The following is a 15,698-nucleotide window of genomic DNA, read 5'->3' on the forward strand; positions in this document are numbered from 1 at the left end:
CCATATTATTTAGGAACTACGGTTTCCCAGGTGGGGCACATGTCACCAAGAACCCCACAGGGCCTGAGGCCTCCTGAAGAAAGGCTGCATTAAGCAAAGCAAGACTAAAAGCTCCCTGTTGGTTCGAGTGTTTCCCATCATTCCACCCCAGTACTCAAGAAGTAATTCCCCTGGGAGATGTGATGAATTGGTCCAACCTTCTAAAAAACCAACCCTAAGTTTAGATCTTTCCATAATTTCTTTCTTTCAACCTTAGAGGCAGCATTGAACAAAAAGGCCTTTCAGAAAAAGAGGGCTGGAAAGAGTTAACTGGCAGAGGAGAGAGCCACAGCGTGCTCCCTGCATGTGTTCCAACACGGCCTGGCTAAAGAGGGCATCTTCTCCCCTCAGACGGCGGGGCCTCCTCCCTGGGCAAACCAGATGTGCGCTATGCTCCGAGACTCAGGAGTTTAAAGAGTAAGCCCTCCATTTTATGGACGCAGAAACTGAGGGACAAATGATCTCTGCATAACAGTTGCTGACCGATTGCTAAACTGGAGCAAATTCAGTTAGGAGCCAAGTTTGATTCCACTGACCACTGATGGAGGCCCCACTGATGGAGGCCCCAGACCGCAGGCATTTATTTCTAGGCCCTCTGAAGTTGCCTGGGCACTGCGAGGGTGGGTGAGTGACTGACACGGTCACACCGCCAGGGCGCGTTACAGGCAGGAGGTGAATTTCTAACTTCCCGGCCTCCTTGGGTTCGGGAGAGTGGGAGTCCTTGGAAAGGCCGGAGGAAAACAGAGTTTCTGACTGAGGGTGAAGGCTGCGTTTCTGGGCCAGCGCCAGCTAGCTGCCTCTTTTCTGAGCTCAGAGAAAAACCCTCCGCTGACTTCTGTGGGTTTTTCCAGGAGGGGCAGGATTAGCCTCCGGAGTGGACAGAGGCGCTCCCCCACCCCCACCTCCACCAAGTAGGAATGGAAAAAGATATCCAGCCGGAGGTTTCCATCCCAGCAAAAGTGCTCTCCGCACCCCATCCCCACCTCCAGCAGCCCCGCCACTCCCTCCCCACCCCAACCTCGCCTCCAGCAGCCCCCCCCCCCAGGGACTCCTTCCCCATCCCACCCCCGGACTCCAGCAGGTCCCCAGGGGCTTCTCCCCGTTTTCCCAGCTCCAAGTGGGGCACGGTTAATCCGCAGCCCTGCCCGCCTCGGTAGACTGGCCGCTGGTTGGTTACATGCGCCCCGGCACGTAGAAAAGGAAGGAAGGAGGCGGGAGGGGAGCGGAGGGCTAGCAATGCTAAGGGTCATTTTCCCCTTCAATCACGCGCGCGCGCGCACAGACACGTACACACACACACGCGCATACACAAACGCACACACACAAACACACACGCGCGCGCACACACGCACGCACACCCGCTCCAGCTCCCTCTCTACTCACCCGTGTCTGTCTTGATATTCTCCCGTAAGAAGTGGCCGCTGGAGAGATGCTGGAGCCCAAAGCTTTCGGCGATCCTCTGGCACACGGTCCCTTTGCCGGAGCCCGGGGGACCCAGGATGACGGCCCGAAGGAGTTTGGAAGCCATCGCCTCTCGGGGAGGGGGCGAAAGGGGAGGCGACAGCTGCGCGCGAGCCGGGACGGATGGAAAAGCCCAGAACTCTTCTCTTCCCTTCCCCGCCCCCGTCCCCCTCCGGTGGCCGGCGGCGCCGCTCCCCTGCCAAGAGAGAACAGGACTTGGAGCCCACTCCCCAACCCCTAGCCCGCAGCCGCTGCCCCGAGCTGTCCGCAACGCCGCACGCCACACCGCCCAGTCCAGCTTGATTTTATCCCCTGCCCCCCCCCTCCCATCCTGCGCCGGAGTGGGTGGGAGGGAAAGCTGAGCCCCGCCGGGTCAAAGGGCAATTATTCAAGCCAGCCCTCTGCTCCCACCCCCAACACTCCAGGAGTGAGGGATCAGCGTTTGGGAATCTGAGCGCCAAGTCCCAAGCCCCAGGAGGGATGCACCCAGGAGCCCTGCCCCGTGCCAGCCAGCCAGCCGGGCCGCCCCACGCACCCCTCCGTTCCCCTTCGGTTCTCTCGCTCTGCCTCCGGCCGTCTAGCCCTGTGTGTGCATGTAGGCTGTGGGGGGGTGTCCCTCTTCTCTTCCCACCCAGTTCTCGCACGTGGGCAGCTTTAAGTAAGCAGCGCCTCCCGGAGCACTCCCGTGGCCCCTCCCCGCCGCCGTGCCCGCCTGCTGCCAAGACCGCTGCCCACCGGCCGTGGGAACTCGCCCGAGAGCCGGATCTCCAGAGGCGGCGGCGGCGGCGGGTAGGCGGGAGGGGGGCGGCGCTCCCACCTCCAGGCCGTGATTGATCCGGGACACTAGTCGGCCCGCCGGCTCCTCTCCAGATAAGGGGGAGAAGGAGAGGGCGGAGCCCCAACTCACAGACTGGGGGATGAGGATGGGGCGAGAGGGAATGAGGTTTAAAAAAAAAAAAAAAAAAAAAAACAGCCTTAGGAAAACACCTCGATAGCACGTTAGCAACCGAGGGCGGTGAGCAAGTGCAGTCAGTGCGGCGTCCCCGGCCTCCCCGAGCCTCTGGCCTAAACGGGGAGCATCCCCCCTCCCAGGCCTGCTGAAACGGCACATCGATCTGGTCACAGATCTAGGGCTTGGAACGGACGAATCTCTCATTTTACAAACGAGGAAACTGAGGCTCTGAGATGCTCAGTAATATGCTCCGGGTCACAAAGGTAGTAAGCGTGAGAGGCAAGCCTCGAACCCGTTTCCAGAATCCCAAATCCACCCCAGCAACTCTTTAAAACAAACTAAGCTTTGCGGATTTCGTCGTTTCCCCGCGCCCCCCCTCCCCCCGCCCCGTCTGGCTTTCCCCCCCTTGCCCCTCCCCTTCTTACTCCCACCTGGTTTTGTCAGTTTCATTCCTTTCCTCCCTCATCATCCCCCCGCCCCGCCTCTAAGCCAAAATGTTTGGTCACCCTCCTCCCGAGCCAGGAGTCCGGGTCCGTATCATCCCCGCCCCCGCTGGGCCCCCAAATCCCTCCTCACCTTAATCCCGGGGCCAGGTAGCGGGGTTCGAGCCTGTTGCGGTGCCAGGACAGGTTGGCAGAGTAGTGAACTGACGCGGCCCCTTTCTGCCGCACCTTCAGCCCCACGGCTGTGGGACACACCCCTATAGGGTAAGGAGCGAGAGAGGGAGGGGAAACTTTTCTGTCTTGTTCCTGCCGTGGGCACGATCTGCCCCAGAACCCCCAGATCCCGGCTCCCCGCCCCTGCCTCGGCCCGGGAGCCCCCTCCATCTTCCCTTCCCCGCCTGCCCACGTTCCCCGCCACCACTCCGGGCCCAGGCCTGACTTCCCATCCCAACCTCTACCCTAGTTTCTCCTGTGGCTCCCCCAGGCCCAGTCCCCCAGCAACCCCCGGGCCATCCCTCGCCCTCGCCCGGCTAGAACCCTGCCCCAAGTCATGGGAGCCACCACCAGTGGTGTGGAGCTGGGGGGAGGCAGGATCTGGATATTGCTGCCAGGGCTGCAGTGGAGGGAGCCGCGTTCCTAGAATGGGCCCCCAGCTGGAACTCGGAGCCCCAAGGCCCTTAGAAACATTGTTGCACGCGGCAGCCGGGTTCTAGAGCACAAGGCGCGGGACGCCGTGGGATGTTGGGTCCTCGGGCTTGAATCTTGCCGAGGGGTGGGCGCCTTCGAGCCTCACCGCAAAGGAGCCCCCCGGTTTCTCTGAGAAACTGAGTTTCGAAAATCGCCCACCCACCTCGAAATGAACTCGTGGCCCCGGAGGCCGGCTGCAGCCCGCAGGCCCCTTCGAGGCCTGGCCCTTTAAAGGGCTGCGTCTGGGGGATGGCTCGGGAACACCCCTAAGCGAACGGGAGCGGATGCTGGAGCCGGAGCCTCACGGACCGCGGCCGCCAGCGCAGCTGCAGCCCAGCAGCGCCTCCTAAGACATCCCCGGGCGGGGAGCGCTGACCCCGCGCCCGGGGCCTCGGCCCGCTTACCGCCCCAGCCCACCGCCCCCGGGAGGTCAGTGTCCCCTGGGCGCCTCCACCCACCCCGGGATGGACGGCCAGGCCGATGGCCGCGCCGCCCGCAGCCTCCTCCGCGCGCTCCCCTCTGCTTCCCTTCTCTCCTGCTTGTTCCAGAACCCGACTGGCCCACCCCAGGGTGCTGAAAACAGGGAGACAGCAAAACGGGGACGAGTCTAGAAGAAAAGAGGGCCCGGACGCGCCACCCGCAGGTCCGGCCCTGTGCCCCGGCCAGCCCATTTGGACTCGCAGCTACTGAATAGAGCGCCAGGCCTGCAGTCTGGAAAATAGGAGTTCAAAGCCAGCCTCAGCTAATATCTATTATTATTAATATTAGATTAATATTAATAGCTATTATTAATAGCTAATTATCACCTTGGGCAAGACATTTCAACGGTTTGTCTCAATTTCCTCATCTGCAAAATGGGCCGGGGAAGGGAATGGCAAACCAGTCCACATCTCTGCCAGGAAAACGCCCAATGGATTCACAAAGTAAGATGCAATTAAACAAGTTGCCTTTGGTTAGGGCTTCTTAACCCCCGGGTGCACCCATCCATGGATTGAAGGGGGAAAATACCTCTTTATTTCAGTATAATAATTTCCCTTTGTCATCCTAGGTACTTTATTTTGTATGTTTTAAAACATTATTCTGAGATGGGTCCCTCGCCAGACACACACAGTGATCTTTTACTCAAAAAAGCTTCTTGGAGAACTTGAAGCAGAGGAAGGATCCCACGGAAGCAGGCAGCTGCTCAATGCACAGCCCAGACCACTGTTTGATGCTAGAGAAGCTACAAAATTGAGATAATTACCAGCATTCATCTCTCCTGTTAAATATATTTAAATGTTATTCAAATAGATGACCTCAACCCTCTCTTATCTCCTGTTAAATGTATTTAAATGTTAATCAAACATATGACCTCAACCCCCCACAAACACAAAAAAAAAAAAAAAAAAAAAAAAGGCAGCTGCTATTATGTTTTACAGACTCACATTATAGACTCACAACCACCTCTGGAAGGTATATATTATTATCCCCATTTTACAGATGAAGCAACAGAAGCTGGGGTGAAGTATCTTGCTCCAGATCACCTGTTAGTAAGTATCTGGGGCAGGATTTCAGCAGAGGCAGTGTCATCACATCCAAAGACTGAGAGGTGATGGGTCTTCCATTAGGGAGAGAATTGTATGGACTGCATACAATTTGGGCCTAGATATGGGGAAATCAATCCAGGAGCTTTTACTAATCCATTATCATGGGCCGGGAACTGAGCCCCCCCTGGAGATATCAGTACCAATAACAAGCAAACAAATAACCAAACCCCTGGTTTCAAGAAGCTTCACTAGAGCCTTTTCATCCCAGTACTGAATCAAGCTGGGCCCTAGGAGTTCAGAAAGAAAAATCGGGCCGTCTCAGCCCTCAGAGCACTTTCAGGGCTTGCGAATGGAAGATGTTCCCAGGTAAATGCAATCTGTACATGTAGCCAGGACTGTTTTCAGTGGGATTTTAAGGGAGATAAGAAGAGATCTCTCAGGATCTTTTGCCTCCACCCTTCTCCAAGGGAAACAGCTGATGGAGCCAATGATAGGCTGGAGATTGGTTGGGAAGGCTTTAAAGGTCAACTAGAGGAGTTTGTATTTACCCCAGAGATAAAAACCAATAAGGCCTTTCAGTTTACTTTCTTCAGAATCATTAAACTTAAGCAAAACAACAGGTAAATCTTTCTTAGAAATGTTCAATGATTTCCCACTGGGACACAGAGATGGCACTGGCTTCTTGACAACTCTGCCCAAGAAGCTCCAGTTCTCCCAAGCTTGGAAAGATTTCAAGGCTTGGGTTCAGTGCGTCCCGGGAGCCAAGACCAGAAGAGCTTCCAATCTAAACAGGAGGGTGAGATCCGGCTGCAAACTGCGCCTTCCTCAGAAGCTTGCCATCATGATACGAGTGCCGCTGTGGTGGATGTCAGTGGCTCCCTAGCTGTTCATCTGTCACAATATTTATGATACATAACCTGAGAGTAAGGAGACGCTGTGGTATAGGGGAAAGAACCTGGCTACTGAGCCAGAAGACTTGGATTCAAATTCTACTGGGTGACCTTAAACAAGTTCCCTCCCCAAGACTGTTCCTTGACTTGTATAATAAGGAGATTGCACTGATGACTCCTAAAATATTCCTGGGTATTAGTGTTCTATCCCCAAAGCCCCATTTTACCTTTCTCTACTTTATTATATAATCAGACATAAACTCCATTTTCTACTCCATTGGGGTGCACTGGCTGAATATTATCTATGTATACTTTTTTGTGTAAATATCACGTGAGGCTCTTCCCCTCCAAAAGAGCCTAAAGGTCCTTGAGGACAAGCATCATTCATTTAATTTGTCTTTGTAAATCCGGCACCTAACTCAGTGTCTGGCACAAAATGAACAATAAATGCTTATCGATCGACTGGCTTGAATATGTTTTTCAATTTACTCGGGTTTGTTTTGTTTCTCCTCAGTAGAATGTAAGCTCAAGCCGTGTCGGAACTATGGATACTTAATAAACGCTTGGTGAACGTACTTGCTTTGAGGGAATCGGTTGCTACCAAAACAGGTGATCGGGGAAAGCTTCTTGGGAAAAGCGTTTAAAATGGAGTTGAAGGGAAGGAATTCAGAAGGCAAGTAATGAAAGAAGAGAAAAAATTGATTATTGAATTATATTTTGGAGATTAATTAATGGCTACCTTCCAATCTAACCCCTGATAGTACGAAACTCTTTGGGAGGAAGAGGAAGACATGAGGGCGATCAGGAGGGCTTTTGATGTGTGTGGGTGTCTATGTGTGTCTGTGTGTCTACATGTGTATAGGTATAAATACATATTCACATACATATATACAAATACATATACACACGTGTGTGTGTAGAATGTGGAAAGATCTTTTGGGCACTGGTTCTTTTTTCTTGAAGACTAAAATGACATCCCTTATGTTAGAGTCAAGTTAGGGCGTCCAGTGGTGGCTGATAGGATCAATATGAGCTCGAGCGCTCTGCCATAGGATGGACACCAATAGCTCCAGCGTGGCGAGCCCTCGTCAGAAAGGGTGGTGTCCTGTGTGGAGCAAAGCAGAACTGAATTAACTCGGAAGAAATTAGAGATACACAAAGTTAGAAAATATGCCCCCAAATGGCCATTACACACACACATATGTATGTGTACATATATAGATATATGTGTATATAAAGAAATATATATCACATACATATGTGTATAAATATGTGTGTATGTTTGTATATATGTGTGTGTGTATATAGATATATGTATATATATCACATACATATGTGTATTTATAAATCTAGGTGTGCATGTTTGCATATGTATGTGTATAGATATATGTGTGTCACACATGTATATATAAATACACACGTGTATATATAAATATATGTATATGTTTGTGTATATATATACACATACACACACCTGTATCTTGGTTACGGGACACACAGTCCACCACTGAACCCAAGTCTTGCAACCTTTCTAAGCTTGGGAGAACCAGCCAGAGCTGAAACTTCTTGGGCACAGGTGTGTATACACACACACACACACACACACACACACACACACACACACACACACATATATACACACACGTGTGTGTGTGTGTGTGTGAAGAATTGATGGTATCCTGTGCCCCATCTTTGCAGAAGTGAGGGAGCAGGAGCGTGGCTCCTGTCACAATGGCAGTCTTTTTAATTGTCATTTCTTCTAAACTTTTTCCCTGTCTTTTTTTATTCTTTCTAATGAGATGAGAAGGAGCAATCCTTCGGGCCTTCGCATCTGTCCCTCTTGGTGGCCGGGTGCCAATCCAATACGTGGAGCTTCAGAAGATTATTTCCAGCCTGGCCTAAGTGAGGGGCTGATTGTGGATGATGATGAAAAGCTCTTCCAAGTGACTGGAGTGTGAAGAATTGCCGAGCTGGGACCGAATTCAAATACTGAGGGACTACTAGTTGAGGGAGATCAATCTCTTTTACCACCTGCAAATGGGCAGAGAGCTGCTCTGAGATGAAGCATTGGGGGGGAGTGGAGTGAAGGGTTAGAGAGCTGGATTTTCTCACCCAGCCACCATTTCACTTGGAGCACCCGGCATTATTTTTAGTGTTTTTCCTTCTCTGATCTTGGTTAAAGAAATATTCAGGGATAGAATTGTCCAGGGAGCAATCTTGTGAATTTGGGAGATTTTATGGATCCATCTAGAAGTCAATATTCAATAAGCATTTATTGAGCACCTAATGTGTCTAAATGCTGGGGATACAGAGGCCAAAAGTAGACCCTGTAGACAAGGAGACCACACTCTAATGGGGGAAGACAACCCACAAAAAGAAAATGTAAGATGGGGTAAGTACCTAGCCTGGGATCACGATTAAGTACAACTTCTTAGTGGGAAATGATGGGGTGACTGCCCTGGGCACCCGCCTTAAATGAAGGCTGTAAAACGAGCTCTTGGGCATCCACTTTCTACCTTCTCCAACTAAAGAGAGAGAGGGGCCTCCAATCACACCACTGGAGTCAGAATCTACTGGAGTCGTCGTCACTGATGACAGACAAAGTACTTCTAGATACCCGAAGAAAGGCACTGGAAAAATTTTTGTTTGCTTCAGGGATTATAACTTTTTATGATCGAGCAGTCTCTGGGAAGTTTTAGATTCTCAGAGCCTGGCAGAAAATCACACCTAAGGGGAACTTGGTGAGTGCTTCCCATAGGGAGAAAAGGACTTCAGGGACTGGGAGTTTCAAGCTCCTCTCTGCCAAAATGCCCCATGACCATTGCACCTTAAGTTCCCACTGTCTCTGGGAATCTTAAATATATACAAGGTAAGAATGGACCTTCGATGTTTTGTGTGACTATGGTTTTTCCTCTACATGCTACTCATAAATCCCTTTTCTAAAAGTTAATGGAGTTCAATGATTCTGATTGATAATAAACAGACAGTCATATGGGTTCAGAGCTAAAAAATGTGAGAAGCCACATCTTCTCAGCATTCCCTGAGGGGAGCAATGGTCAGCTGCCCCCTGGGGACAGGATTCACCAGTACAAATAGAAGTTGGGAAGTGGAGAGGGGGTGCTACAATTATTATAAGGAATGGCTTTCTGGAAAGAGGAGGGAAGGGGATTATTACTAATAGAAAAAGTAATAATGTAAAAAGAAAGAGAAAACTGAAACAAAAGAAATGGATTTTTAAAAAATTATATCAATCACTTCACAAAAGGATTTCCCCCTATAATATATGGTTGTCTTGCCTCCCCCGTCTCGTCCTTTGCCTATTTACAGCATTCTATTAATGCTTTTCATCAAGTTCCTTCAACCAGTATTTTAGGTAAAAGGGGTTTCTGGCCGTGGCTGCTGCCTGTTATCCAGTTATTGTTACTCATGTATTCTTTGTGATTCCATTTGAGGTTTTCTTGACAGAAATACTGAAATGGTTCTCATTTTACAGATGAGGAAACTGAGGCAAACAGAGTTACATGACTTGGCCAAAGTCACACATGTGGTATCAAATTTCAACTCAGACCTTGCTGATTCTAGACCTGGTGCTCTATCCATGGTGCCAGCTAATTGCACCGTCATTAGATTGGAGCTAAGGTTTAACAGGAAGGATTCCGTACAAAAGTGAAGGTAGTTGTGAGACAGAAAGGCACATGAGTTCCTGGAGGCAAGTAGAACTGATGGGGATAGAACCCCAGATCTTCTTAGTTCAGTAAGCTAGAAGAAAGCAGTATAATCGAGAGAAATTCTGATTTTTACAGCTTAAACTGCTCCCAGAGGCTGGCAAGGAGGAGCCCTGATTGTCTTGACCTTTTGTTCTTCATTGGATTTTTCTATTTTTTTAAGATCTTTTTGGCAGTTCCACACCCTAGGTTGAAACCTCTGGTAGAATTCTTAGCTGATTTCTTTGCTTTGACAAAGCCATCAGAACCTCACCGTTACAATATCCAATCAGGAAGCCAAGATGTGATGTCAACCCCCCAGCTCATTTTTCCTTTATAAAAACTCAATTTTTAGATTCTTTCCTTCCTAAAAGAAAAAAAAGCCTATGAATTGAGCCCAATCTTAGCAGCAAAATAAAATCTTTGCCTCTTGATTTGGAGGTCTATGCCTACAAATTCTTTGAGACACCTCCAACAGGCCCATAACCCCAATATGCTTTTGGGGTCCAATACCCCTGAACCCCAACATAACCTGGGGGCCCAGCTTGTTAATTGGCTGGGTGGGACTCCACTAAAGTATTTGGGGGCAGAGAGGGGGGAAAAGAAAGAGGAGGATATGTGACATTCTCCCTTCTCTACAAAGTTGTCATAAAGAGACTTGGGGTTCATGAAATAATTAACACTAATTTTATTTCAAGATTTGCCAAGTGCTTCCCATAGATTGAAATAGGAGAGATTGTCCCCTTTTATAGAGGAGGAAAATGAGACTAGAAAGGATTGTATAACTGTCCAGAAAAAACACAGGTAATAAGTGCTAACAGCAATAAACTCCTGTCCCCATGATCCAGGCAAGATCCTTGGAAGTACCCTCCTTCCCCAAGCCGGTTGGCTAGATAGGAATCTGGAAACCTTAGGCGGCACCTACTATTATTATTATTAACAAAACTTCACCCTGGCCCAGTCTCCTCACAAGCCAGATCTCCAGGTTAGCTGACGACAAAGGAATCGTGATCAGAAGTAAAACGTTAATGTGTTACTCCTACCAGGTGACAAATTTACTTTTGAACAGAATCAGTTAGAGATGATGTGTCCTCTTCCCCTTCCTCACTCTCTCTCTCTCAGCTGGGGACTTCTTTGTCCCTTCAATGCTTCAGCTCTAGTAAAAGAAAGAGCCAAATTTGAGGAGGTAGAAGACTTGGATTCTCGACTTGTCTCTGCCACAACTTACTGGATTCATCCCCTTTCCCCTTTCCCAAGCCCCTTAAACTTTAAATTATTTCTTTTTTCTTTACTTCTTCCCCTTCTCTTCTTCCTTCAGCATCCGTGGTCTGAATGATCACCCATGGGAGGGAGGGATTGGAGAGCAGAGAAGGCGCTCTCCCATCAAGTGAAATAAAGCATTTTACAAACCTCAAAGCAATGTATGAATGTTAGCTATTATTGTTCCTTATTGTCATTAATATTTTTATTACAATTCCATAACTCCTTAGAGAAGGCGCTGTCCTTATTCCCAGAAATGTTTCCTTTTCTTCCTCTGAATTATCAACAGGCTCCTTCCCACCAACTTAAATCTTACCAGAAGACTTTTGAAAAGATGTAAATATTTATCCCAGATACATTCATTTAAAAAAAATTTAGGACAAAGACTTGTCTTAAAAGAAAAAGAACAAACAATAACAGCAAAAATGGTCATATTTGATCAGTACAACAACCATGTAAGATAAAGCTCTTATTGTCCCTTTTTAAATTTTATTTTATTTTGGCTGAGGCAATTGGGGTTAAGTGACTTGCCCAATGTCACACAGCTAGGAAGTATTAGGTATCTGAGTCAAATTGGAATTTAGGTCCTCCTGACTTCAAAGCTGGTGCTCTATCCACTGCACCATCTAGCTGCCCCTTATTCTTCCTTTTTTTAACAATTAAAGAAACTGTGACAAACAGAGATGAAATGACTTGCCCCGTCACTCAGCTAGAAAGTGTCTGAGGTTGGATTTGAACTCGGGGCTTCCAGGCTCAGCCCACCTTTAGCTGCCACCTACGTACCAAAAAAAGAGATCAGACAAAGGACAAAATAGCTGTTTATCTGTATTTTAAGTACTGCTATTGAAAAGAGGTCTTCGATGTTGTTTTTTGCTCGTCCCCAAGTCAGTCAACCTTGAAGCAATGGGTGGAAATTATCAAAAGGCAGATTTTTAAGAGATTACTGTGTACCAAACTCTGTATTCAATATAGATTTTAATTCAATGTATGAAATAACTTGAAAGAGCTGTGGAAAAATGAAATGGGTACTTTCCGAGAATGCCTCCTTATCGGTCGGATTGTTCAAACAGAGACTGAATGACTGATGACTTAGTGGGGACTTTCATGGTTTGGATAGGGATTGGGCTGGCACGTTAAGAGCTCGTCTACCGGTAAATTGAAATTGAGAAGATTTTAGCTCTGTTTCCTTGGTCTGGGAGCAAGAAAGATCAGTGAATTGACTGGGTTCCAAAGGGAAGCCAGAAAAATAGAAGATAAGATCAGAGGCTTAGAACTGGATGGAAAGTTTCTTGTTATTTTTCAGTCATTTTTTCAGTCGTGTCCAACTCAACCCCAGTTGAGGTTTTCTTGGCAGAGATAATGGGTTAGTTTGCTATTTCCTTCTCCAGCTCATTTTACAGGCGAGAAAACCAAGGTAAACAAAATAAAGTGACTTGCCCAGGATCACAGCTTGTGAATATCTAAAGCCAGATTTGGACTCAGGAAAATGAAGTTAAAGGTCATATAAGACAATTTCTTTATTGTTACAGAAGGGGAAACTGAGGACCAGAGAGAAGAAAGGAGTTGCTCAATATTATGCTGTAAATGGAAGAGTGAAGACTAGAATTCCAGGGAAATCCAGTTTCCAGAAAACGGGAAGGAGGAAGAGGGGAAGATTTCCATAGCAAATGGGAAAGAAAACAATCGATGGACCCAGTGAGATATGATTTTGCCAGACTCTGAGAGACACAGGGAAATTTCTACCATAGAGCAATCTTTCTATCATCACTATATTCCACAAAAATTGATAATTCTAAAAGTGAGACACATCAGGAAAAATGGAGAAAGGATAAGATATACATGGCAATAACCCAAATTGCTTAGCAAATTGAAATGCAGGTTTGTGACTTTAGAGGCTATAATTCCACAAGGAACACAAAGAGCCTAAAGGAATAAATAAATATAAAACTATGAATCAAATAGCAAAAGCTTAGAAAAGACATAAAGGGAAGATAATTGATGAAGAGAGCAAGGTAAAGAAATCCTTTTTAGAAAAAGGTGCATAAAATAAAAAAAGTTAATAAGAAAAAGAAGTTGAAGGGGGAAAGAGGAAGCAGGATTTTAATTACTACTTAACTAAAAAAAAGTGGAAAAAAGAAGCAAGGAAAAGACAAGAATGAGATAATTAAGTTAAAGAAAGAAAGAAAAAGGAATCATTAGGCAAGGTAAAATTCTAAAGCTAGGGAAGGAGATATAAATGGGAAGGTAGTTGAAGGTAAAGGGGAAGAGTTTATAGGAATAAAATTATCTCAGGGTAAATTAATAAAAAATAATTATAAGTCAAAGTATTGTGTTAAAAGAAAATAACAACAAAATTCTAATGCTTTCTTTTGTTAATATAACATCATTTATTCTTTTTTTCAATTACATATAGTTTTCATCATTCTTATAAGATTTTGAGTTGCAATTTTTTTTTCTTCTTCCCTTCTTTAAAATCTCTCCTTCCCAAGACAGGAAGCAATCTGATATAAGTTATATATGTGTATAATCATTTAAAACATATTTCCATATCAATGAAGTTGTAAAAGAAAATTTAGAGCAAAATGGAAAACCAAGAGAAAGAAAAAGCAAGCAAATAAACAAAAAAGATGCAAATAGTATGCTTTGATACAAAATTCAGTCTCCATAGTTACCTGAATCCATATGGGTCCTTTCCCCTTTTTTATGATCTCTTTGGGATATAGACCTGTAGTGATTCTGTTGGACCAAAGGGTTTGCACAGTTTTATAGCTCCTTGGGCATGGTTCCAAATTATTTTCCAGTATGGTTAGAACAGTCCACAACTCTACCAACAATGCATTAATGTCCCAGTTTTCCCACATCCCCTCCAACATTCATCATTATGTTTTCCTGTCATCTTAGCCATCTGATATGTGTGAAGTAGTACCTCAGAATTGTTTTAATTTGCATTTCTCTAATCAAAAGTGATTTAGAACATTTTCAAATGATTATAGATCGCTTTAATTTCATCTGAAAATTGTCTGCTCATGTTCTCTGACCATTTATTCTTTGCCTGTTTATATTCTTTGCCCAAGCATAGGAATACTGGTATTCTTATAAAGAAGACATATTTTAGAAATGATACTTTTATCAAAAATGCTGGATGTAATCTAATTCATTTTAAAAGAAAAAGAATTTTAGGGAAGCAAATGGGGGAAAATTTAAATCTAAATCATAAATTTAAATGTGAATGGGATTAATAATCTTATAAAAAGAATTAATGACAGACTGAATGAGAAAAGAAAACCCCCACTAAAAATAGAAAATCAAAATACTGTAGAAAAGACAGATAAAACTAAAAGGTAGTTCTTAAAAAGATTAATAGAATTGTTAAACTTTTGTAAAGTTATTATTGTGTTGACTTGATTTGGGCAGAAAATAAAATCAACACAATAAATTTATAAAACGAAATCAAGACAAATTCAAAAGAAATGAACTTACTATGTATAGTTATTTGCAAACAAAATTAAGAATAAAAAATAAATAGAAGATTATCCTTAAAAATATGAAGTATTCAAATTACACAAGTCCAAATCTTAAATAACCAATCTCAGAAAAGGAAATGTAAAGACACTGCCAAAGTGTGGGAGGGAGATGGAAAGGGAATATACTCCTGCTACTGATAGACTTAAAGTAGAATTCTACCAAACTTTTAAAGAATAATTAGTAGTAAGACTACATAAATTATTCTCAAAATTTGAAAAAGAAAGCATTTTTACTAGAAACTCTTCTTATGAGACAATATAGACTTAATACCTTTTGATCAAGCAAAAAAAGGAAATTATAGAACAACATGGTTAATTAATACTAATTCAAAAATTCAATCAAAGCTAAGAAAACAATCAAAATAGTCATATTAAAAACAAAAACATTCCAAACTGCATGACTATTTCAGGAGGTATAGGAAATATATTCTCTATTATAATAATAAAATCTAAGATTCAATAATAGGAAGAGAAATTCCATTTTTAAAAAAACATCCAAATTGCAAAAAAAAAAAAAAAAAATAGTGATCAGTCTATCAACGTACATGAACTACTTTTGTATAGATTTAATTATGAAGGGTTTTGTAAAGAAATAACTTCAAGATGGCAGAGTAAAGACAGGAACTAATGTGAATTTTCCCCAATTCCCTTCTAAACAACTTTAAAGTAACACCTCAAAATATTTCTATAGTGGCAGAACCAATAAAGAGAAGGGTAAAATAATTTTCTGGGCAAAAGCAACTTAAAAGTGTGGCAGAAAAAGTTTGAAAACAGCAGCAAGAAAGGCCTGAAGCTTGGGACGTGCTTCCCACCAATCCCACTTCAGGAGTAGAGCCCAACTTTAACATAAAGTTAAAAATCAAGAAATATTTTGGGAAAATGAGCAAACAACAACAATAACAAAAGAATCTGATCAAAGAAGATCAAAATACAATCTTACAAATTCAAAGCAGCTATAGGCTGCTATTTATCAAAGAAAAATATGAACAGATTTCAGGACCAAAAAGAACTACTAAAAAGTCTGGGGAAAAAAATTGAAAAACCAATTAAGAGAGTTAGAGTAAAAACTGGGAAAAGAAATGAGAGTGCTGCAAGAAAATCATTTTTAAAAATCAACAACTTGATAAAAGAAGTGCGAAAAATTGTTGAAGAAAACATCTTAACAACAGAATAGGCCAAATGACAAAAGAGGTAGAAGAATTCTCTGAATAG

At 44.7% G+C, this 15,698-nt stretch overlaps 1 protein-coding gene across 1 annotated transcript in view; it reads right to left on the reverse strand.

Moving 5' to 3' along the window:
• Positions 1-3,556, reverse strand: part of AK4 (adenylate kinase 4) — a 76,536-nt gene extending 72,980 nt beyond the window's left edge. The window contains exons 1-3 of the mRNA XM_051999496.1: positions 3,460-3,556; positions 3,029-3,152; positions 1,423-1,696 (exon numbers count right to left, since the gene is read on the reverse strand). Coding sequence (XP_051855456.1) covers positions 1,423-1,567 — 145 coding nt within the window. The 5' untranslated portion in view covers positions 1,568-1,696; positions 3,029-3,152; positions 3,460-3,556. The remainder of the gene's footprint in view (positions 1-1,422; positions 1,697-3,028; positions 3,153-3,459) is intronic.
• Between the last annotated feature and the right edge of the window lie 12,142 nt (positions 3,557-15,698).

This window comes from Antechinus flavipes, chromosome 4, assembly GCF_016432865.1.
Source record: "Antechinus flavipes isolate AdamAnt ecotype Samford, QLD, Australia chromosome 4, AdamAnt_v2, whole genome shotgun sequence".
Lineage (NCBI taxonomy): Eukaryota > Metazoa > Chordata > Mammalia > Dasyuromorphia > Dasyuridae > Antechinus > Antechinus flavipes.